The sequence below is a fragment of the Gymnoscopelus microlampas genome (assembly GCF_963454915.1).
Source record: "Gymnoscopelus microlampas genome assembly, chromosome: 6".
Classification (NCBI taxonomy): Eukaryota; Metazoa; Chordata; class Actinopteri; order Myctophiformes; family Myctophidae; genus Gymnoscopelus; species Gymnoscopelus microlampas.
Window position 1 is genome coordinate 4044729 of NC_139943.1, and position 25512 is coordinate 4070240.

The 25512-nt window shown below is 43.1% G+C and overlaps 1 protein-coding gene across 2 annotated transcripts; it reads right to left on the minus strand.

Moving 5' to 3' along the window:
* Positions 1 to 323: 323 nt before the first annotated feature.
* On the minus strand, positions 324 to 25208 carry LOC311047237 (transcription factor E2F4-like). 2 transcript variants are annotated; one of them, XM_084059885.1, is made up of 11 exons: positions 24995 to 25208; positions 18935 to 19044; positions 17213 to 17374; positions 16086 to 16129; positions 14749 to 14813; positions 11687 to 11869; positions 9837 to 9930; positions 7713 to 7868; positions 7023 to 7058; positions 5373 to 5417; positions 324 to 4592 (listed from the first exon to the last, which is right to left on the minus strand). In XM_084059885.1, the coding sequence occupies exons 1-11, from the start codon at positions 25175 to 25177 to the stop codon at positions 4477 to 4479; spliced, it is 1194 nt and encodes a 397-aa protein (XP_083916011.1). In that variant the 5' UTR covers positions 25178 to 25208; the 3' UTR covers positions 324 to 4476. The 2 variants fall into 2 exon arrangements, with proteins under 2 accessions (XP_083916011.1, XP_083916010.1); XM_084059884.1 differs by having other exon boundaries at positions 7713 to 7871.
* Positions 25209 to 25512: the final 304 nt, after the last annotated feature.

Here is a 25512-nt window from a genome sequence, read left to right on the forward strand (position 1 = left end):
AATGGGTTAAATATCTTAGCTGAAAATAGCCGATTGTAAGCTTGTAGATCGACTATTTTCCGCGAGGGTTTTCCCTCAGAATATGGATCCTGGGCTGGGGTCTAAGTGGATATATGTTGGCCTCAGTCATAGATAGTTCATACAGGTTGACGCTTAAAATTAATATGAATTCATTGCATGAACGGGTGCTCGGGTGGGCGCAGTCAGTGGTTAAGCAGCTGCCCACCACCGCGGTGGAGTCTGGGGGGGGGGGGGTTCGAATCCACCGCGGTGCATCCGGCTTCGTCGAGCGTCTCTATGCCAACACAATTGGCCGGGCGGGAGACGGTGATATTTGTCACTGCATGTACTCTCTAATCTTCGAATATATATATATTTTTAAGTTAACATTTTTAACTCAAATATTTGCTCCTTTGAAAAGTATATTACTGAACAGCGGGGGACACAACAGCAGTGATAACACACAGGAATGTGTGTGAGGAGGAATACATTTTGGCATAACAACTAAATTGGGGAGAAAATAGGGTAAAAAGTTAAAAAAAAAAACATAATAATTGCATGAAATAAAACACTTCTGGTGTGTAAGGACCTTTAGGCTAAATAACAGAGAGAAAGCAGCAGGTACAGAGTAGGAACAAAATGGCATGTTTGTTTAAAGTAAAAAAAGTAAAAAAAAAAAAGGTTAAAAGAATACACTCTAAAAGTTACAGAAGGGGAAGTGAAAGCTAGGCTGGTTATTTCATGGAGCCTTTCAGAGCATTCATTTAGTGCTTCACTGGGGATCGTTTTTTAAAGACTTGTGACCAAAGTGAGGCTGGCAGTAGTTATTTTTACCCCCAGAGCCTCACAAATCGTTTGGTCCATTTGAATAAAACGTAGTCTCTCAAGCCAGCCCATCTCTGCCACAATCTTGGAACGCTACAGACGGTCTCTAATTCCATACGCTAAAAGATGAGAACAGGAAGCCGTCATTAGCTGCAAACACCGAAAAAGGCGTATTTCTGCTAAGCAGCTAGCTAGCTGGGCTTTTGACTAATTTGGTTTCCAGTAGGAGTATGACCTGATTTATTCTTCTTTGCGGATTGAAAATAGGCGTTGTGAGCTTGTAGATCGGCTATTTTTTGGTGCACGACGCGACGCGCAAACCAAGTATAAATAAGCCGTGATTTACGCGACTGCACAGGGTAAATGGAAGTGGGGGGAGAAATGAGGAGAATACAGGGAACAGGTGGAAGCAGGATTTGACAGTTTGTGGGAGATGTCGCGTCTTGTCTTGAGAGACTCTGTAAGATGTTTTTTTTTTTTTTTTTTTTAAAGCACCATGTCGACAACGCCCAGCGGACTTTCACCGTCCGCACGTTAGCTTAAACAAAGACTGGACTCTACCCAGACCACAGCGCTACAAATGTGAGGCGTGGTGTGATGAAAAACGATGACGTAAAAATCCTCCGTGTCAATTCAAAAACTACAATCCGTAAGGTTCACGTATACTCTCCCACAGGGGAGAGAGAGAGCGGCGTTTGCCATTAACTGCTTAACGCCCCCAGATTCAAAACCTCTACTTTTTTTACAGCTCGTCCAAGAGAGAACCACCGCTTATTATAGCCAGAGGAGATACTGGGGCTTGTGAGCTTCAGGCAGTACTGCTCGTCAACCAGTAGTGGTCCTCCTCCTGCCCGACAGCAGGGTCTAAATGTCTCAATGGAAGGAGCAGGGGCCCACCACCTCCAACCACTGCACATGTACTATAGTTATATTTTATTAACATAATTTATCGTACGGATTGATTGTATTCATTAAAAATACGGATGGCACCTTTTGTTTTTAACTCCGAGACAGTGCACAGACAGATTAATTCAGGGGTCTTCAACAGGGGGTCCGGGACCCCTAGGGGGTCCTCAGAGTTACTACAGGGGGTCCGCCAAATCTTTGTGCGATAGGATTTTTTATTTTACCTTAACCACTTGAACCCTAGCATCACTTTTCTGAGGAGAACTTTAGCCAAAAAATAGCAGATCTACAAGCCCACAACGTCTCGCGTTGCGAGGCGTTGTGAGCTTGTAGATCGGCTATTTTTGGCAAAGAGGCTATAGTCGTAGAGGGGGAAAAAAGAGCAGACCACGTAAACAAAAAATGTTGAATCTGGAACACAATTTTAGACCATATAGAGTAGGGGGTCCCTGCTTCATCTCTCTCTCTCAGCTAGGGGGTCCTTGCCCTGAAAACGTTGAAGACACCTGGATTAATTTCATTAACACCCAAGGATTTTACAGTGTAAAAGCATGCCAGACATACACACACACCATTACATACCAAACGTGTTTTTTTCAGTGTGGTACCTTTTGCTTACTCTCGTCACCTAATCGCTCTTGACTCCTCCTCTCTCTGTGTTTATAAGAAGTGTTATAGTTTCCCGTGACTATAAACTTTGTCTTTCTATATGCTGGTAATACAAAATATATATATTCTCTATGTAAACTAGGACAGTGCATTATTATTCAACAGACTAGAGATGTCCCATGTGTTTTTGCGAGTCGCGGTTGCCATGGTGATGATGAGGTACGTACGGGTTAGGGGGTGATCCAATAGCCTGCTCTGAATCTTTGACCTGATGCAAACGCTTGTTTTTTTTGTTGAGTTTCGTTTTCGTTACCGGAGATGTTTTTGGCGTTTTATAGAGTAGAGCCCGACCGGTATATATATATTTATATATATTTATATATATATATATATATTGGTGAAACCGATATAGAGTAGCCATTGGTTCTCAAAGTGGGGTCCGAGGACCCCCAGGGGTCCTTGGGGCGATACCAGGGGGTCCCCAGCAAAATGTGTTAATAAAGCGTCGCGATCATTTTAACCCCTTTATCCATATTTTATACTTTCGCTATTCAAAAATAGCAGATCTACAAGCTCGTAGATCTGCTATTTTTGAAAAATCTTGAAAATGTGTGCAAAATCCTTACATCTTTTTCCAGCGAACATTTTTAACAAAAGTCTTTGCTTCTGGGGGGTCCCTGGCACAACGTATTTTCAGGTGGGGGGGTCCACGGCCACATACATATCAATTTGGGGGTCCTTGGCACGAAAAGGTTTGAGAAGCACTGGAGTAGGGCTACCGAAGTTCTGACGTCACTCACGCTATACCGCTGGGTCACGGATGTATTTTGTCTGTTGAAAATCCCCTTAAGAACTCTGTGTCGTTTACGACAGGGGTCTTCAACAGGGGGTCCGGGACCCCGAGGGGGTCCTCATAGTTAATACAGGGGGTCCGCCAAATCTTTGTGTGATATGATTTTTTTTTTACATTAACCACTTGAACCCCAGCTTCCCTTTTCTGAGGAAAGCTTGCAAAGAGTTATAGGTGTAGAGGGAAAAAAGAGCAGCAAAAGTTGATCTGAAACACAATTTTATACAACATAGAGGGGGTCCCTGCTTCATCTCTCTCTCAGCTAGGGGGTCCTTGGCCTGAAAACGTTGAAGACCCCTGGTTTACCATATTGAGTTACATTTGTTTTGTTTGGATTAAAAATATATATTTTTTGGGATTTATCTTTGGATAAAGTAGTACTTTTTCATGGTCAGCTGATGCTTCATGTCCATATGCGTAAAAATGGCCGGTCTGATTTGTCTATTATATGACGAGATCTAAGATTTCTTTATGGGGAATTTCAATAGAAAAAATAACTGTGACTCCGGCGCTCTATAGATTCGGTTTGGACGATACATTGGCCATTATGTGACATTTTTTGTCGACAGCAGTATCGGCGCGCAATTATGCTTGTTTCCATATTTTAGGTGAAAAAGGTTTCAAAAGCTGTCCAAAACAGCCGATTCACAAGCTCATAACGCACCGCACAGGGACACATTGTGAGCTCATAGATCGGCTATTTTCGATAAAACACCATTACGTTCGTGTCTATATTATTTATCTATCAAAACGTTACTTAGATTTGTATTTATCCGTTTGCTTGCTAGTTAAATGTTTGCGAATAGAAACTGCAATCAATTCTAAATCTTTCAATTTGATTAGAAAATGCGGCACTTTTTGACAAAATATGGGTAATCGGTGGTCTAGCACTCTCCAAAAAAAAGGATCGGACCCAAACAGCTGGCATGGGTCGGGCTCTATTATAGAGAAAGCCTTCGAAACCAATATACACTCACTCACTCACTAGCTCTCTCACACACACACACACACACACACACACACACACTCTCATTCACTCACAAGCGCACAGACCAGGTCTGAATGTTAAATCACACCCAAGATTCCAAAAATAGATTTGCTTGCGCGTTTCGTTGGTTTTGTGTGTCTCTCTTAAATTTGATCCCTAGGAAAAGCAGTAGAAGTAAAATGGGGGGGGGGTTTGTTCTTTGTCGCCTGTATTTACATCATCACTACGGGCTGAGCGAACTCGTGCCGAGCTCACAGCGTAGCCTAGGGGGCGCTCCTCTCCTCTCCTCTCCTCTCCGTCAGAGGTTGAGGATGGGGACATCAAAGAGGTCACACAGTCCTTCCGTCTCGTCCAGGTTGTAGATGTAGTCGTGGTCGCCGGGGGGAGGGGAGAGACGCAGGAGCGGAGAGAACACTGGAGGACACGAGGAGGTACACGGGGGTTCAGAGAGGTAAAAGGGTTATTTATGAAGAGCCTTTCTGAACACGTGTTACCAGGTGCAATACAAACAATAATCATTAACAATAAAAACAGAATAACATTATAATAGCACATTGATAAACCCTTTATACTTAGTTGACTGGAGTCCCGTGGGGCTCTGTACTAGGTCCCCTCCTGTTTTGGCTCTACACTACACAGTAGCGTCCCCAGGAATTACATTTAGGCCGTTTGCAAGATTTTTTGGCCATTATCTCTGGAACGGAGGGTCCAATCTGCTCAGTTCAGAGCTTGTTGGATGCGTGACTTTGAGGACATTAAGCACGCATTGACACCTTTTCGGGTTATTTGGGTTTTCTAGGGGGAGGCGAGATCTTAGTTGGGCAGGCGACCGCCTGTCCTGCCTCTACAGTGGGTACGCCACTGACACTACGTAGATGACTTACAATACATCGGCTATTTTTGCAGAATAGGGATGTTGGGGTTCAAATGGTTAAAAACAGAACATCATGATGAAATATAAATTAAAAACACATGCAGAAGAAAAACATTACAAGATAAAAGGGCTTGTGATGGAATCAAACTGAGGCATTCCAGAAAGGGAGAGGGCTCGACTGCCATGTTTTTTAGCTAGATTTCGGCAAAGTAAGAAGGCCTTAGCCAGAAGAGCTGAGCGATCTCACATCGTCCTATAAGGACGAGTTTACTGTGACTACTGTATATACTGTATGTGTGGACACACACACACACACTCACCTTCTGATGACATCAAGTCTTCCAACAAGTCTCCACTCATCATCTCTGTCAGAAAGAGACACCAGACATGAGCTTCACCATGCTTCATTTATAAAGAGACACCAGACATGAACTTCACGGTGCGTCATTTATAGTTTGTTGTGCACCAAATGTAAGCGGCACTTAACCACTTATCGTATTGTGGGGGAAAGCCTTCGCAGAAAATAGCAGATTTTTCGGCTATTTCCAGCGAAAGCTTTCTCCACAATAACAGAAACCTCCTGAGGGACACAGCTCAACCATATCATATGAATGGGGTTTGAGTGGTTAAGCTTTGTTCAGTCTGCAGGCTCATTTGTTTCTCAAATCTGCTCTCTTTAGAACCGCCTGTCCACACTGGACCGTACACGTGTTGTGAGCTTGAAGATCTGCCATTTTACGCCAAGTTTCAACGTCGTACAATGAAGTATAAATCAGGCTTCGGTGTCAAGAGTGTCGAGACTGACACACATCATATTTGAGTCGTATTTCAAATCTCACAAAAATCTGTTTACATGTGATTTTTAATTTGCTGTTCAGACTTAACCAAGGGACCAGCTTGAGATTTTTACATTGACTCCAATACGGAAGAGACAGTTCATATGAATGGCCAGTAGTTTCACTGTTTTACCCCTGCAGGTGTCAGAAAGAATTTATTTTAACGCAAGCGGATGGGTTTTTGACAAACTTTACACTAGATTTTCTTACCTTAATAAAAATGGTCATAAATTGTATATGCTTCCAGTCGCTAGTTTAAAGTCTCCTTTCAATCACCATCATATGCGTTTTGCTAAATTATGGTCCCATTTATTCTAAAATTGACGATAAAGTAGGCTATTCTCCAGGAGGGGCGGGACGATTTGATTGACAAGCTACGCAACCAATAGCATTCATTCCCCGCCCCCCGCTCTTGATTCACAAGCTACCCAACCGATAGCATTCTTTGGGGATTGTTTTCCGGTTCCCGTTCCCGACGTGCTTTTGGGCTTATATTAGAGAGATGGCGGATTTCAAATTCCTGAACAATCGGCTTCATTCAGGGTCCCCACACATTTTTAGCAATGAATTTCCAAAACTTTTCCAAAACCTTTCCAGAATATTTAGCCCAATTTCCAGGCCTATATAACAATCATTCGGCGCAATAATGTGTCTCTTACTCCTATGTAGAAAAAGCCAGTGCCAAAAGATAGGCACTGGCAGTGTAGCAAAAATAAAGTTTGAGACATACATTAGGCTGCCGTCACACAGCCCGTTCGGCGAAAAACTACTTATGTTACATATTTCGTGTAATATTATTCATGTTTATGAAAATGTTTTGTTTTAACAAAATCAATAGCCAAAAACAATGCATAGCCAAATATTTTTCCAGGACCCTTGATAAATTCCAGGACCTTTGATGATGTTTGATCAATTTCAAACCTTTTCCAGTACTGGATTTTTTTTTTTTTTCCAGGAATTTCATGACCGTGGGGACCCTGTTCATTTTCGGTCTGTAGAAACCAGCGGTCTGGCTTTGTCCATCTCTGTTATACAGTCTATGGACTATAGAATGTTAGACTACTTAACTAATCTGATTTGGGGTGAACAAAGCCTCAAGAAAATAGAAATCACTTGAAAATGTAGATGTTTTACCTTTTGTTGGGTCGAACATCTCAGTGAAGTCCAGCACTGGAAGAACACAAGACAACATTACAGCTGCACATCCACTATACCAGGGGTCTTCAACAGGGGGTCCGGGACCCCTAGGGGGTCCTCAGAGCTACTACAGGGGGTCCGCCAAATCTTTGTGTGATAGGATTTTTTTATTTTACCGTAACCACTTGAACCCTAGCATCCTTTTCTGAGAAGAACTTTAGGCAAAAATAGCCGATCTACAAGCTCACAACGCCTCGCAGCGCGAGGCGTTGTGAGCTTGTAGATCGGCTATTTTTGGCAAAGAGGTATAGGTGTAGAGGGAAAAAAGAGCAGACCAAGTAAACAAAAAATGTCGAATCTGAAACACAGTTTTATACGATATAGAGGGGGTCCCTGCTTCATCTCTCTCTCAGCTAGGGGGTCCTTGGGCTGAAAACGTTGAAGACCCCTGCACTATACTAATGTATAGCAAGGTGAACATTACAGCTGCACTCGGTGCCGCGCTATGAGCTTGTAGATCTGCTATTTTTGAATAGCCAAAGTATAAAATAGTGGTTTAAGTGGTTACACAGATGCGTCCCCGGTTTTATTGGGATTGTAAAAAACGCTTTGAGTACTTAGAAAAGCGCTATTAAAATGCCGTTCCTTATGGGAGCTCGTTGCAAAGCTGAGGACAACGCCACTCACTGTCAGAGTGATGCGACTTGATTGGTTCAAATACTGCGGGGGCTGTGGAAGAGGCGGATCCGTCCAGCGAGGCGGACGACTGGAGCTGCTGAGTAACCAATGGCGTGGTGGCAGGGGTGTGGTCGGTGGTTGGGGTGAGTGACGTGTTGTCCGTCGCTGCTAGGATAAGAGAGAAGTCAAAAATCACTCATTTGGCTCAGCAAAAATAAATAGAGGAAATACTATGTAAACTCTGATTTAAACACATTGATGGCCCCCTGCCCGACCACTTCGGTCTGCCACCTCGGGGCGACTGATTGCCTCGTCACTCAAGGGTCCTTCTGGTCGATTGACACGGTCACGACTTTTTTCTGTTCTGGCCCCACAGTGGTGGAATGAACTTCCCACTGATGTCAGGACAGCAGAGTCACTGCCCATCTTTCGCCACAGGCTGAAAACCCACCTCTTCAGGAAACACTACCCTTCCTCTTCGTCCGGCTTACTTGTTGTTAACTAGTTGTACAAACTCTTGTTTTATTGTTGTACTGTTTTATTGGATCTTGTTTAGTCGATACACTTTTTGTATTAGCTCCTGCTCATTTGATTTTGCTATTTTGTCTCATCTGTTTAAGAAAGTAGGTAGCTGATATATAGCACTTTTACCTTAGCGCTAGGTATACTCTTGGTTGCCTTTTTTTGCAGGAAATGCACGTAAGACTTCTGGTGATTAGTAGTTTCGTTCCCTACCTATGTTGAATGCACTTATTGTAAGTCGCTTTGGATAAAAGCGTCTGCTAAATGACTGTAATGTAATGGCCAAGATCGCATTGATGCATTCTTTCATTTTTGGGGGGAAATTCCACAAGGGGCGACCTGACACAGCTTTGGAATGATCAATCGTCATTCAGAGAAGTAGAATGTGGATGTGACGTCGTTCCAAAAAAACAGGAAGCCATCTGCATCAGAAAAACAGCTGTAACTCAGTTTATTTTTTTTGCATTGAAAACCACTAGTTTTCAGCGGGCCGAAGCCCGGATCGCGGTTGGAACGTTGTCGTTCCTAAGGATATACACAGATCCCTCCGCTAACCCACGGGGACTATTTTGTTAGTGTTTTTTGGGACACAATGTCGGTTCCACCGGCGTTTCAAATATCATCGGATTTAGGTAATTATACGCTGGCAAGGGGATAGAAAACGATGTTTAATATCTTGGCAATCAATGTGTTAAGTTTTACTCTCTTTACATAGGGTAAAGTGATATTGTTTGGTTAAAACAAAAAAGGTTAAAAAGGTTTAAGCACTATATTCTGATAGCTATCATTGCTTTAGAGTGTTTGTTCAGTAACAGGGGTCTCCCCGTCTCTCTGGCTATTCCACTTACAGAAAATACATTTACTGGTGTGACCAACCATTTAGGTTTATTGGGGGTCCCAATCTACACTGTATCACCATCATCAGTGTTCATTTAACTCTGAGAGTGTACAAATGGAACCAAATGGACCCGTTAGGGTCCATTTGGTTACATTTGTACACTCTCAGAGTTAGACACATATGGGTCAATTATTTGGTTCCTAACTATTAGTTTGTCTGGGGACCCCCTCAAGGACCACTAGTGGTCCCCGGACCACTAGTTGAGAACCACTGCTCTATGTTGTTCAGATTCTTTTCTCTACGTTTTGTTTGGTTTGATCGCCAGTCACTTCCAATTGAACTCGTTTATCCTGTATGCTGTGCGATTTCTCTCTCCCGATTAGATAGAATTGGTATCCCGGCCTGAAAATGCATTTTCTGTTTACTAAAGAAGTGCTGGAGAGATAGGGAGACGCCCGTTACTGAACTAACACTATAGAAACAATGAGTACTATTAGAATATAGAGGTATTTAACATTTATTTTAACAAAGGAAAATCACTTACTTCATTCCCTAGGGGTCTATACTTTGGGCCCCTCCTTTTTTCCCCTCTACACCAAATCTCTTGACAATAACGATCTACAAACACCAATCTAGGAAAAACACGTCGCACCGCAACACCCATTTTCCATGTGGGACTCCTTGAAAGACAGATAGAAATGACGCAGTAGACGCCAGCAGCGCAGAGAACATAAGGGTGGACTGTGCGTTCATGGGGTGGACCTCCATCTTACCGGTGGTTGAGGTGGTGTGGCTTGTTGCTGCTGCTGATGCTGCTGTGATGGAAGGAGTGGGGGTGCTGGACGGTGCAGCAGACGTGGTGGGGGTCTGCACAGCGTCCAGGAGGGGACACACGGTGGACACACAGGACAAGACCGACAGGAGACATGTTGTTGTTAAGATTGTATAACATGAAAACAATTTTCAATTCAATTCAATTCAATTTCATTAAAGTGTCAAATCACAACAAGTTGTCTCAAGACACTTTACATGTAGAGAAGAGACCCGACAATTCCAACCTGAACAAGCAATTTTTGCGACAGTGGCAACGAAAAACTCCCTCTTAACTGGAAGAAACGTCAGGCAGACCCTAGGTTATAGGGTCTGCTGAGAACCTACTATTGAGGTAACTATACACATAACTTTTTTGGTCTCGCAGGATGGATAAAAGAGGGATACATGGATAACTTGCCTGCTCCTGTTATCAATTGTTTGCACTATGTCAATCTGGGAACCCAGACGCCAAATGAAAAGGAAAAACAGCGCCCTCTGCTTTTTTTTTACTATCTCACTTGGCTCTGGGAGTTAGTCGACGTAGCACCCGTGCGCAAGGAAACCGGGGTTTTTGGTCTGCCTTCAGCCTTTCACTTCCAGTGGTGCGACTATGTTTTCATTACCACTAACAATATTTCTACACGGAACACCAACACCACTTCTCCCAGAGAACATGGATCGTTTTGGTTATAAGCCCACTTGTTTCTATGATGAAAGAGCAAGTTAAAATGTGAATATCTTTCCGTGGTTTTGTCTGCTCCGACGACGCTATTGTTAAATGAGTTTCGGTTTGTTTCGAGTGGGGAAGGATCGGCAGACACGTAAATCCCGGCCACTACATTTGATTGGGTAAAGCGTGGCTTGCTTCCTGATCTGAAGGCACGCCCACTTGTAGGCCAGTGCGTACGCGATATGACGAACCCCCCCGACCGATTCAAACGCAGAGCAGAATCTGTTCTTGAGGGATTAGCACTATGTTGGTGTGCTCTTTGCTTTTCTCATGCTTATCTTTGTCCCTGTATAAAAGGCGCTGCTTTTATCCACCAGATTGGGATGTTCACGGCATATTTTGCACCATCACGGTGCGTTCATCATGGGTGACGAGTGCCTGTAACGCAGCCAGCAGCTTGCTGTGTGCGACTCACTGTGTCTGTGTGTCAGGATTCGAGGCCACACTCACACAATCACTTGCAGCATGCCTCCCCTCCCCCTCCGCCTAATGGCTGTGTATGGGGCGCGTATGGGGCCGACGCGTGCTTTAGCGTGATCGTGTGAGTGTGGCTACAGGAAGTAAATTCCTGTCCCAGCAGTCCCAGCTGTTGGTACGCGAGAGCGCTTCCCTTCGTCTGACGTGCCGCGCAGCATGCATTTTGACCACGCATGCGCACCAGTTATGTGCACCCCTGACTATTACCATGACACTAGGACTTAGAAAACAAAGACGAATAGGGATGCACTGACTGGTCATTCTGGACCAACACCGATGTTTAAAATGACAATTTGGCCGATAGTCGATGCCAATACCGACGATGAAGGGCTGACTTTAAAACTGTGATATTTTACAATGACACAGAAAGGGGAATGAATACAAAACCAAACAAATTGTGCAAATTGTTATTTTAACTCATTGAGTGCCATTGACGTGTTGACGTGTTTTTGGGGGAAAAAAAAGTTCAGAACCCAAGATATCACTGTCTGAAGATTTGCTGCTCCATTCACTCCTTGTTTAACTTATTACTGAAAAAGGCTGTATCTCGGCTCCTAAGCATATACATAGAGGGTGTGTGGTGGGGGTAGGTGTAGTAGGTACCGGGGTGCTGACAGAGTTGGAGGTAGGCGTAGGCGCCGGAAGGTTCTGCAGAACGTCTTCCGGAGGCGGGACGGGCAGGACCACGGGGGAGGGGCTGGACGGGTCCTTGTTGACCAGCAGAACCTCGATGGGGCCAGAGGCGCTCTTCAGACGGATCTGGTATTTCCTCTGTCCATTCAGAACCTGTACAAAAAGGAGAATAAAGACACAGTCATATCGTTGCTAATCGGGCAGAAACCTCTCATCTCGTGTTTATTCGTAAATTAACTCCCTACTTGATCCATACTACAGCAGGGGTTTTATCAACCAGTGGTCCGGGGACCACCAGTGGTCCTTGAGGAGATTCCAGGTGGTCCCCAGCTAAATAATGGAGAGTTGGTAACCAAATGGACGCTTATTAGATCTTTAACTCTTGAGTGTGTGAAATGAAACCAAATGGACCCGTAAGGGTCCATTTGGTTTCATTTTTACACTCTCAAGAGTTAAATTATCGTTAAACATCTGCATTAATTAATTAAACCACATCTAGTCCCAACCTCCCAACCTCGGTCATGTGATAAAGAGGTCAGACTTCCTGTATGTGGTTGCTATGGCAACCTGCCAGATCAGGCTGAGGGTCCGATAGGCGAATCGGAGAATCAATCAAACCGAGAGTCCGATCACTGATAGTCTGGGAGGCATTGCGTCGGAGCTTGGTCAGCAGGGGGCGCGGCCACTGCGTTGTGATTCAAATCAACAGCCAATGAAGAAAAGGGGGGCGGGATCCACATGCAGTGGGTGTTGCATCTAAGTAGAATCGACGGGAAGCAATTTAACTCAGATTAGATCACTGATGGAGGTGGGGTAAGATGCCTAAAACATAGCCAGAGCTCCGATCAACAGCCTGTGACGGGTCTTGGAGGCATGTGGAGTGATCCTGTGCTTGCAAATCCCAGACGAACTTTCGGAGTTTTGTCTATTATAGTAGTATAAGATAATTGTTATTTTGATCAACGTTTTTCCTGTCATCTCTCCTATGTTACCAACATCAATACAGCATGGATGGAATTGTGGACAAAATCTTTTTCAACAGCAGCAAAATATTCTATGTTTTGGGCGTGAGAGTCTAAATCTCATCAGACGGTGGTCTGTGGCTCAAATGCCGAATAAATAATGGACCTCGATATGAAAAGGGTTGAAAACCACCACTGTACTACAGCATCACGATAGCATCAAAAGTAGCAGATCCACACGCTTGAAACGAGGCACGGAGTGTTCTGAGCTTGTAGATCTGCTACTTTTGCTATTTTTTAAAAATCATTTGCATCCTGAACGGTAACAGTTTTGGACATAATGAGGTTTCAACACGACAGATACATTATTATGTGTACATTATGTTTGTTCATGTACGAGAAAACAATTGTCACTAGTGTCATGACAGACTCCACTACAACTGCATGGAAGCTCCCCAACACTGTTAAACTTTAACCCATTAAGACCTGGAACTGTGTCATTTTTAGATTTGAGCTAAAAAGCATTATTTTACACTTTGGGCTATTCAAAAATAGCAGATCTACAAGCTCATAGCGCGGCACCGAGTGCCGCGCTATGAGCTTGTAGATCTGCTATTTTTGAAAAATCGTGAAAATGTGTGCAAATATTTGAATACATATATTTTTAAAGCGAACATTTTAAACTCAAATCTTTGCTTCTGGGGGGTCACTGGAACAAAATATTTTGATGGGGGTCCGCGGCCAAATATATATAATGTTGGGGGTCCTTGACATGAAAAAGATTGAGCACCACTGATATAGAAACATACGTTTTTCAGAAAAGTTGAGATTTAGGAGACATGTAGAATCGGCTTCAGGTCTCAATGGGTTAAACTAGATGATGTGAAGGTGAAATTAATCAACACTAGACCATAGCCGTGGGGGGGATACGCGCACACGATCTGGCAACCCGGGAGCCAGCGAACACAAAAACAGCTAATAACAAACCTCAGACGGGCCTGGACATGCACTGGCTTGAGCAGGGGGACCTTGCGTGCGCTGCAGGATTTTATTCCATGTACTGCATGCTAGAACATTTCCATCTCTATCCTTTATCATCTTAACCTGTTCCTATCCTTCCCATCCCTTTAACTCTGTCTAGCCAATCGGTGCAGATCATTTTTTCCCTTCTTGGTGTCCAACCTCTCATCCTCTTTACCTAGTCCTCACCACCCTTCTCTTCGCCTTACCCTTCATCTCCTTGTACTCCTGCCTCCTTTCTTCATCTCTCTGGCCGCCTTTCTTATCTCCTCCCTGAGCTCCACACAGCATTGTTCATGCTTTAACGTCCACCATTTGATCTTTGTCTCTGTCTTCACACCTAACATCAGCTCTCAGTACGTAACACAGGACTCGAGCCGTGCTGCTCACACACTGAGTCGGCGGTGTGCCCCGGATCGAATTTATGACCTTGTGGTCTAAAGCAGTGGTTCTCAAACTTTTTCATGTCAAGGACCCCCAAATTGGCACTTATTAGCCTGCGGACCCCCATTTCAAAAGATAAGCCAGGGACCCCCCATAAGAGAAGATTTGTACGGCTCTCTAGCAGTGATTCTCAACCATTTTAATTTCAAGGACCCCCAGTTTGACATGCATTAGGCTACGGACCCCCATTTAATGGCATTTATACCTCTGGGACCCCAATTCATATTGTAAAATCAATGTTAATTTAACTCTGAGAGTGTACAAATGGAACCAAATGGACCCGTTAGGGTCCATTTGGTTCCATTTGTACACTCTCAGAGTTACAGACCCATACGGGTCCATTTGGTTCCTGTCCATCATTTAGCTGGGTACCCCCTGGAACCCCCTCAAGTACCCCTGGGGGTCCCCGGACCCCACTTTGAGAACCAACGGTCTAAAGGTGAGAGCTCTACCATCTGAGCTACCCGGACACATTATGCTCATGTTCATCACTCACTGTCTGACCTTCTCTTCAACCTGTTGATATACTCTTCCTTTAGGATTATACCTACAGTAACCCATTTCTCCTCTCACACACACACACACACACACACACACACTACTTACAGACTCTGGTATGGGCACCTCTAGTTGTGTTCCAGTGGGGGCACGTATTGCTAGAAGAGTGTCACCTGGGAAAGGCAAACAGAGATGATTAAAACATGAATCATAGCGTCCCTATTCTGGACCCGTCCTGATCGGTGAACATTCGGCGAACCTAGCAGATCTACCAGATCGCAAGAGACCTTCCGTGTCAAGATCACATGACAAGGAAGGAAATATCATATTTAATATTATTGCAAGTTAACCTGTAGGTCTGCTCTTAAGTTTTTGGTCATCATAATGTATCCTTCCTTACAACGGTCTCAGTGTTGCCACAAGTTGATGTTCTGCCTTTTGCGCTAATTTTGAGGGTTACAATCATTCTTCTTTACTGTAAGAAGAATAACTCCTTCCCACAGCCGTGTTTTTTTTTTTTTCATTCACTTTGTGCTTTCTTGCCTGCGTCCGGTTGATAAACATCCAACAAGGGTTTCCTCTGACTGGCCAAGCAAACAACAAATCAACTAATTAGTATTGGTTTTTAAAAGAGAATATTGTTACCAACATTTCAGCTTTGTGAGGTTTACATATTGCACATGTTCAAACTCTTTCCAAGTATTCAATAATTATTTTCTCCCAATTTAGTCATTCTCTGCTGACTCCTACTGGTTCATATGCCAGTGAGGAGCCCCCGACGGGAGGACGTAGGACCTACTCGTCCTACTCCTCCTGTTCAACATTCCCTGCTGACAGGCAGTACATGCATCCTACAAAACACAGCCAGTTGTGTCCGTACACAGTGCTCAACCGTGCACGGTGCACCACGGACCATTGCAACCCCTAGACCAGGGGTCTTCAACAGGGGGTCCGGGACCCCTAGGGGGTCCTCAGAGCTACTATAGGGGGTCCGCCAAATCTTTGTGTGATAGGATTTTGTTTTTTTTTACATTAACCAGTTGAACCCTAGAATTCATTTTCTGAGGGGAACATTAGCCGAAAATAGCAGATCTACAAGCTCACAACGCCTCGCGCTGCGAGGCGTTGAGAGCTTGTAGATCGGCTATTTTTGGCAAAGAGGCTATAGGTGTAGCGGGAAAAAAGAGCAGACTAAGTAAAAAAAAAAACTTTAATCTGAAACACAATTTCATGCAATATAGAGGGGGTCCCTGCTTCATCTCTCTCTCTCAGCTAGGGGGTCCTTGGCCTGAAAACGTTGAAGACCCCTGCCCTAGACGCACATTTTAAAAAGATGGTTTTGTTTATTTTTCTTCATCATGCAACCCAGGTGTTAAAAGATAATACAAAACAGGAAGGGGAAGGGCAAAGACAAGACCAACAGGACGACTATGAGAAGAGCTTACCTTTGAAAGCTCCACACAGATCCTCATGCTTCACATAGGCCATAGTACAACGTGTTGTTAAGGTCCAATGTGGAGCTCAAGTGGAGCGAGGAGGTTTTGTCCATAATTGATAAAACAGCTGAGAATGGATCTCCAAGCTCACAATGCATCACAACGCGTGAATTAATGCCCTGATGCTTCATGACGCTGCTTACATAGGCCTACAATAATAAGCAGGACTTTAGATATTACAATTAGGGCTGGGACTTTAACTGATTAATTTAGATTCTTTCTCACTGGACGAGTTTCAGGTGTACCGATCATACCAGTGCACCAACCAACAGCCAACACACCCCAGTGCACGCAATGGGACAAGAAGCCGATCAGACTGCTTTGCTTGGCCCAGTGGATGGGAAATTTAGATTTAAAAAAATCTCTGATCGTGGAGCGTGGATAAAAACACGGTTGTGTGCAGAACTATTTTTTGTTGCTTAAACTTATGTATTCACTCATTGATTCACTCATATACCAAAATCTGTTTTAACTGAAAAGAAATTGCTTCTCAGGTCAAATATTGATATGCGATTAAACATGCGATTAATTTCGATTAATTAATTACAAAGCCTCTAATTAATTAGATTAATTTTTTTAATCGAGTCCCAGCCCTAATTACAATAACTTCTGCAAAGAGGGTTTCACAGAGTTGCAGATTCAGTAGACCTAGCGAGAGAAATGCTACATGAACTCTGCATAGATTTTAGAAATAGAATGAATTGTTTTCGTAACATTAGCGTCGGTGCTAAGTTTGATAAACAGGTACACTGCATAGTTACTTTTAACAGACTACGGGGGGAAAACCCTGCCTCATTAAAGGGTGTTTACCTTCCGATCTGCAGCAGCTCTGTGCGACGCAGGGGAGAGGGGGGTGGAGTTAGCTGCTTTAACCGACAGTTTGACGAACCAATGGAGTTAGCTGGTTTTGTCAAAAGCGCTTTTTAATACTTTTCATTGGTTCAATATGTTTTTAACCCAACACAGAGACGTAAAGGGTGTTGAATAGCGTTGATTTATGAAAATAAATAAGAAAAAGCTGAAGAATGGAGTTAGCTGGTCTCTGCCCGACAACAGAGGCTGTGGGTGAAGGATATGGGCTGTTGTTGGAGTCGTCCGTGACGTTCTTGATGCTCTGCTGCACCCAGACCCTCTGCTGGTCCAGCTCATGTTCCCTCACCGCCAGGTCGTCCAGCTCGGCCTTCAGGTCGATCAGCTTGTCGGCGATCTCCCTGGTGTTACAGCCTGGACCTACACCCCTGAGACACACACACACACACACACAGGTTTGTATTATCATACTTATGAGGACATCAACATTGACAGCAAAAGTTAAGAATGGAGTGCTGGATGGTGTCATCAAGCTTGCAAATGCACAGCGAGGATTTGCAGAAACTAGAGCTGTGGTTTCAATTTTGGTTTTATATAAAAATATATATACAGCTATTATCAAACGTACAGTAGCTGATAAACAGACAACTAGGAAAGCAATGCTCTCCTCCGCTCCATTCAGTAGCCTGCCTACCGGGGATAGGGCTGAGTTTTGTGACCTAGACTTGTCGGAAATAAGCGCAACAAGAGCGTGCCTTCATCTTTTTTTCATTTTTCACGCTTTTTTGTTTTTTTGTACATATTGTGTTATTTTCTCTGTATCTATATGTTGATATTTGAACTGTTTGGTTGCTACTATATATGTCTATGAAATGAATACCAAGAACCTCAATGGAAACAAGACCGCAAGGACTTTTTTGGACGGACCTTTTAGACAAAGTATTATAAATGTAATTGTGATGTTTATTGATTTTTTTGCCTAATAAAAACGTCAATCAATCAATCATCACCATCATCAATCACCATCATCAATCATTAAAATGGCCCAAATTAGGGTTAGCCCACTTAGCAAATTGGCACCGGGTGAAAAAAGGGGTTACAAAACCGAGGGATAAAAATTATTTAAAAAAGAAAATAATGGCCCAAATTGATTAACATTTGGCACATGCTTTGTATTACGCTTCACATTTAATTTGGCTATATTTGAAGAGTTTAATTCTGGAGGAGGCAGACCATTAGGATACATTTATTTTCAAAATAAAATGAGAAAATATCGTCCAAAGAAAATCGCTGAATAAAAACATTTGGCTAAACCTAACTTCTAAATGCCTAATCCTAACCTGAATTGTTTTCTAATTGTAAACCTATCTCTGAGGTTCTTTTGTAACCATAAAAAACATTTATCTTGCGAGGACCAGGAAAATGATCCATTTCTCAAATTCTACTATACTTGTGGGGACATTACGGTATAGTTATACCGCGTGCACGCGCGCGCGCGCACACAGACACACACACACACACACACACACACACACACACACACACACACACACACACACACACACACACACACACACACACACACACACACACACACACACACACACACACACACACACACACACACACACACACACACACACACACACGTTGGATCAGTGGTTCTTTTTCATTTGTTTGTAGCTGGTCTACCTGCTCTTCTATTGAGACATGTAGATCCTGTGGTAGGGTAGGACGCCTGCTGGTCGACAAGAGGTATTGCATAAAAAGTCAAAACAATTGAACCTCTCCTCCCAACGAGCTTCCCCGGTACTGGCAGCTCTGCTGCAGATCCAGGATTGAACAGGATCAGTTATGTAGTAGTGTTTGCTTTAAGACGTACCTTTTCTCACCGACTGGGGGTATTCCTCCTCCTCTAGTTCATACATGTTTATCAGACGTAGAAAAATGGCAGCGCAAAAAAAACAAAGAAAAACCAAGAAACTCACTTCCACTGGATGCTGTTCTTGGATTTCTTCTCTATTAGTCCGATCCCCTCCAACACGTTAGTGATGTCGTAGATCCGCCGCTTCTGTCGCACCGCTAGCGTGTCTGCTGCCTGAATGACGGAAAACAATACAAAAAGGTTATAGAAGGCCTCCTCACACTGACCAGGCCTGCTGCACGGCAGCCATTTTGATTCTTGGACTTATTCTGACCATCGAAAATCACTTACCCTACCTTTAATGAACAAATGTCTTCTTTTTTTAATAGCAGATGTATCGGCTATATCACATTCGTTAACCCCATTCCAAAAAAACGCATATGAACACAAAGACATTTTACATGGCGGAGCAAACACTTTGGCGTGTGCCAGGAGGGGGGGAAAAAAACCTTGTTTCTCGATTATAAGTCGGTAATTGGTTATTATTGTCTCCGCCAGGAGAGTTTGTTTTCACTTTCCGTCAGCCAAGCAAACATTGGTCGAGCCTCACGTGACACTTGACAATACGGTGAAATAGTGTGATCTGATTGGCTAGTGACGTATAGCGGCCTATAAATACATGTATCACTTTGAAAGAGTCTGTGCCTCTTTCAAAGTGAGGTAAGACAGGAATAATCACGAAATGGCTGAGAAATGGCGGATACTGTAACAATTGGATAGGACACTTACACAGACAGGACGGATAGGACACTTACATAGACAGGACGGATAGGACACTTATACAGACAGGACGGATAGGACACTTATACAGACAGGACGGATAGGACACTTATACAGACAGGACGGATAGGACAGTTATACAGACGGATAGGACACTTGTGTCATGTTACTATGACACAGTAACATGTTCTATTTTTTGTAAGAATTAGAACATAAGAATTAGAACATTCCCAACATTCCCAACACAAGTCTGCTGGCGGAGACTTGTGCTCCGAGGAGCACTTTTTCTAGTTATTATTATTATCGGTTTTGATATATGTTTGGTGATTTGCCCAGCCATAGCTCATGCCGTGACATTGAACACTAACATGATGATGAAGGGCAGTTCCAGAGGCTTGTTGTTGACTCTGCAGTCACGCCACAAAAACACAAACTGACGTCTTTGCATCTTCGCTTGAACCGTTGCTGCATGAATGAAGGCAGGCAGGCATGAATGAGGACATTTGATAAAATAAATAATTGTGTCATGTGAACCGTTCTGGAGTCTAGAGTTATTATCAGTCCCAGCCATATGGCTGGCTCTAACTCCTCCCGGCCGGGTGCCTGCCTGAAGCTTTTCAATAGTTGCCCGCTGCTCCTAATAGTTAGGATGGGTTAGATAGATTAGATAGGGCATTGGTTCTCAAAGTGGGGTCAAGCAGACCTGGAACTGTGTCATTTTTAGATTTGAGCTAAAAAGCATTATTTTACACTTTGGGCTATTCAAAAATAGCAGATATACAAGCTCATAGCGCGGCACCGAGTGCCGCGCTACGAGCTTGTAGATCTGCTATTTTTGAAAAATCGCGAAAATGTGTGCAAATCTTTGAATATATATATATTTAAAGCGAACATTTTTAACTCAAATCTTTGCTTCTGGGGGTCTCTGGAACAAAACATTTTGATGGGGGTCCGCGGCCAAATACGTATAATTTTGGGGGTCCTTGACATGAAAAAGATTGAGCACCACTGATATAGAAACATACGTTTTCCAGAATACTGTTGAGATTTAGGAGACATGTAGAATCGGCTTCAGGTCTCAATGGGTTAATATAAACCTCATATGTCCAAAACAGGATCCAAGCTCAGGATCTAGGATCTACAAGCTCAAAGCGCGTCGCTTAGCGCAGCGTTTTTTTCGAGCTTGTGGATCTGCTACTTTTGATGCTTTTGTGTGATCAAGTAGGGTGTTAATTTAACTCAATTCCTGCCAATCACGCATAAATGCGATCTATTAAATAGCGCACTTGGCCGCCAAGATCGCATAAATGCGTTCTATTGAAAAATTAAAACATTTGAAAACATTTTTTTCTTTTTTTCAATTTGACCCAAAGACCAAGGAGATATGATTTTTCGAAGATTTAGACTCCCATCCACTTCCTTGTTAAATCAAAACTTAAAAATTATGTATCTTGGCTCCTGAGTACTTTTTTAATTTCAATGAAAAATCTCTGGCAGACAACAGCAAAAAATCTGAAATAACTCTGGCAGGTGAAGTGTTAAGAAAAAATACAAAAAAGGTAAAATTATGGAGATAAGAGGTTTCTGCCCGACAGCAACAACATATTATATATATATTACCACTAGTCTTCCTTTTTAGGATAACATCCCTGTATCGGACAATCTACTTGTCCTCGTTGTTATTGGGGTATTGACATAAGTTTTCTCTTAAAATGCACTAATTAGACCCTCCGCATAATCAGCAAAATGGCGCATAATTATGCGGGGGCAACGTTTTTTTCAAAAAGGCCGCATCGCATAATATGCGCTTCGCATCGCTTATTTCCGCATATTTCGCAACTTTTCACATATTTCGCATTTTTCGCAACTTTTCGCATATTGCCGCATATTTCACAACTTCCCGCAATTTCACCGCATAAAATTGCACAAAAAAAAAGCATTTTTCATGGCAAAATCAAGGATTTTAGCCCGTATAATCGATCGAGAGTTTTCGCCCGCATAATCAAGGATTTTTGCCCGCGCTTTTATGGAGGGTCTAACTAATAATTTCACGATTAATGCTTGATCGTGACCCTTTAGTTCACTTCCGAAAGCAGGCGTTGGTAGAAAGCGATGGCGATGGCAGGCCAGGGACCCCTGTACCCTCTGGGGCACCAGGGGGGGGCCACGTGTTCACGCGTATATAGACTCATGTAGGGGGCAACAAAAGATGACCCACTTTTAAGACTGTGGCTCCGCAGGGGGCCAGAGTCTTCTCTTCAAGTTCACTGGCCCCCCCCCACACACACACACACACACACACACACACACACACACACACACACACACACACACACACACACACACACACACACACACACACACACACACACACACACACCAGTTAGTCTTCACCGACTAATCCACTTCCTCGATTATTTAAAACAAATTATCACTAATCGATTTTTAACTCATTAAGACCGGGAAAGTATCTGTGTCATTTTTAAGATTTCTTTGGGCTATTCAAAAATAGCAGATCTACAAGCTCATAGCGCGGCACCGAGTGGCGCGCTATGAGCTTGTATATCTGCTATTTTTATTTTTTTTACTTTTTATTTTTACTCAAATCTTTTCTTCTGGGGGTCCCTGGAGGGGGGGGGGGGGGTTCTTTAGGCTTTTCAAAAATAGCAGATATACAAGCTCGTAGCTCGGCACTTTGTAGATCTGCTATTTTTGTGAAATCGTGAAAATGTGAGCAAATCTTTGAACATATTTGTATTTTTTAAAAGCGTTGGGATTTAGAAAACGTTTTTTTCATCTGCCTCAGGTCTTAATGGGGTAATATAGCATAAAAACTGGTTCGTTTTAATCGTTTTAAAACACAAACGTTCTCTTCTGGGGGTCCCTGCCCTGGGACAAAATATTTTCAGATGGGAGTCCGAGAGGCCAAATCATTCTTTTGTGGGGTCCTTGATATGAAAATGTTTGAAAACCACTGCTTAACCTATTAAGTCCCGGAACGCATCTGTGTCACATTTTGAGCTAAAAAGCATTATTTTACACTTTGGCTATTCAAAAACAGCAGATCTACAAGCCCATAGCGTGGCACCGAGTGCCACGCTATGGGCTTGCAGATATGCTGTTTTCGAAAAATCGTGAAAATGTGTGCAAATCTTTGAATATAATATTGTTTTAAAGCGAACATTTTTAACTCAAATCTTTGCTCCTGGAATAAAACATTTTGAGATGGGGGCGCCAAATCATATAATTTTAGGGGTCCTTGACATGAAAATGGGCATAATTATGCAGGGGTAACGTTTTTTTCAAAAAGGCCGCATCGCATAATATGCGCATTGCATCACATATTTCCGCATATTTCGCAACTTTTCACATATTTCGCATTTTTCCCAACTTTTCGCAGATCGCATATTTTGCATATTGCCGCATATTTCACTACTTTCCGCATATTTCGCAACTTCCCGCAATTTCACCGCATAAAATTGCAAAAAAAAACTGCAATAATCAAGGCTTTTTGTCCGCGTTTTTTCCGGAGGGTCTAATTAGACGCAGATAGCATCTTAGGGACGTTCACACTGATCACTAGAACCACACTGCTCAAAATAATTAAGGGAACACTTTGACCCCTTCATTCTTTTGAGCAGTTTGTGTTAGCAGTATGTATGTACACAGTTCATGGAAACTCTAAATAATGAAGGGATCAAAGTGTTCCCTGCATTTCTTTGAGCAGTATATATATATAAAACTATATTTTTAGTGCTATATTGTTATAGTGCTGGGTGTGGACGGCCCTTAAGTTGCTTTGCTGCAATTAGACGCCAGTCACCCTGACAAGCGCTGATCTACAAGCCCTCTTGTGTCGGTGGCGTGCGACACAGTCCTGCGAACGGAGTGTTAAGTCAAACTGTGACTTGCATGCATTGTGGCCAGTAGTGGTGGAAAAAAAATAACTCAAATGTTTTACTCAAGTAAAAGTATCACTGCTGCAATGTAGAAACACTCTGTTACAAGTCCAGAATTCAAACTTTACTCGAGTAAAAGTATTGGTATCAAAATGTACTTAAAAAGTATCAAAAGTTGAACGTACTCATTATGCAGAATGTCGCGTTTCAGAAGTTTTCAATTCATGTATGAAAAGCTTTTGAAAATAGCAGATCTACAAGCTCACAATGGTTTCAAACGCATCGTATTACATTTGAAACCTGTGAAATGGGATATTCAGCATAATGAGCACTTTTACTTTTGGTACTTAAAGTATATTATGGTGCCAATACTTTAGTACTTTTACTCAAGTAAATGTTTTATTCTGGACTACATTTCAGTATTGGTACTTTTGCTTAAGTTAAAAATGTGAGTACTTGGCTACTTGACAACTAGCTTGTTGTTAGCAGCATCGTTTGAAATGAATGGGACTCAATGGGATATATATTGTGCAGAACAGCGTTGATGGAAGAACCAGTACTCTGACAGAGTGAAAAGCAGAAACAAGCATGCTGCTTTGGGGCCAGATGGCATCCATGGTGTTGTGCAGGGGTGTCAAGTAACTATGTACATGTACTCAAGTACTGTACTTAATAGTTTTGTAATTTTGAGGGTTTTTTTTTTTCTCGACTTGAGTATTTCCAATAGTCAATACTTTTACTTCTACTCCATTACATCTCAGAGGCAGATATTGTACTCTTACTCTACTAGAAGTATTTGAAAACTTTAGTTACAAGTTACTTTATAGATTTTGATTATTATTACAAAACATAAATTAACCACTTCAGCCCTATATACATTTCGGCCATTTGAAAATAGCAGATCTACAAGCTCACAATGTGACGCATTGTGAGCTTGTAGATCTGCTATTTTCAACAACAAAAAAAATATATATACATTTTATCCAATTGAAAACTTGTGAAATGCGACATTCTGCATAAAGAGTACTTTCTACTTTTGGTACTTTTAAGTAGATTTTGATGCCAAATACTTTTGCACTTTACTCAAGAGTACACATTTTGAATTCCTAGACTTTTACTTGTAACAACGGTATTTCTACATTGCAGAATTGATACTTCAATTAAAGTAAAAACATGTGAGCACTTTCTCCACCACTGATGGCTACAACTAACTTGTTAGCAGCATCGTTTGAAATGAATGGGAATCAATGGGGATAATTGTGCCGAAACATGATGGAAGAACACAAACAAACAGGTACTCTGACTCTGAGGGGAAAAGCAGACACAAGCAGACCACCACGCTGCTCCATGGTTGTGTTGTGTTGTGGTGTGGTGTGGTGTGGTGGTCCCTGGTCTGGTGGTCTCGACTCGAGACCACCAGACCAGGGACCACCACAACACAACCATATGGAGCAGCGTGGTAGAGGCTCCTCCAGGTCCCAGAAGAACAACAAAGACAGCCTCACCGCCTTCAGGTCCAGGACCCCGTCCTTGGCTTCCTGCAGCAGGGTGACGAACTTGGTGGTGAGCAGACCCAGGCTCTTCTCGTGGCGCGACGGCGTCTGAGGCTGCAGCTCTCCCCCAACGCCCCCACCGGGAACGACCGCCGGCTGCTCCGCCGCCACCACCGAGGTCGTGGTCTCCATCATCCTTTAATAACAACACTCAATGCTCCTCCTTTTCTCCTCCACACACCGCACCGACCGACCCGGAGCGATTTGACCGCACCACCACACCGGTGCGTCGGTCAAGATCTTCCCCCCGGCCTGGCCTCGCTCCTGGAGTCACTGTGTGGGGATTATTAGTTCCGACCCCCCCTCGAAAACAAAACAAAATAAAAACCGGTTTAATTTAAACCCCGTCCCCCCCCCCACCACTCTCTCCTGGGTATATAACCCCCCCGCCACCCCGCAGTGGTTCGGTTCGGTTCGGTTCGGTTCGTTGGACCAGGTTCTAAGTGTGTTTTTGTTAACGCGCTGGTGCT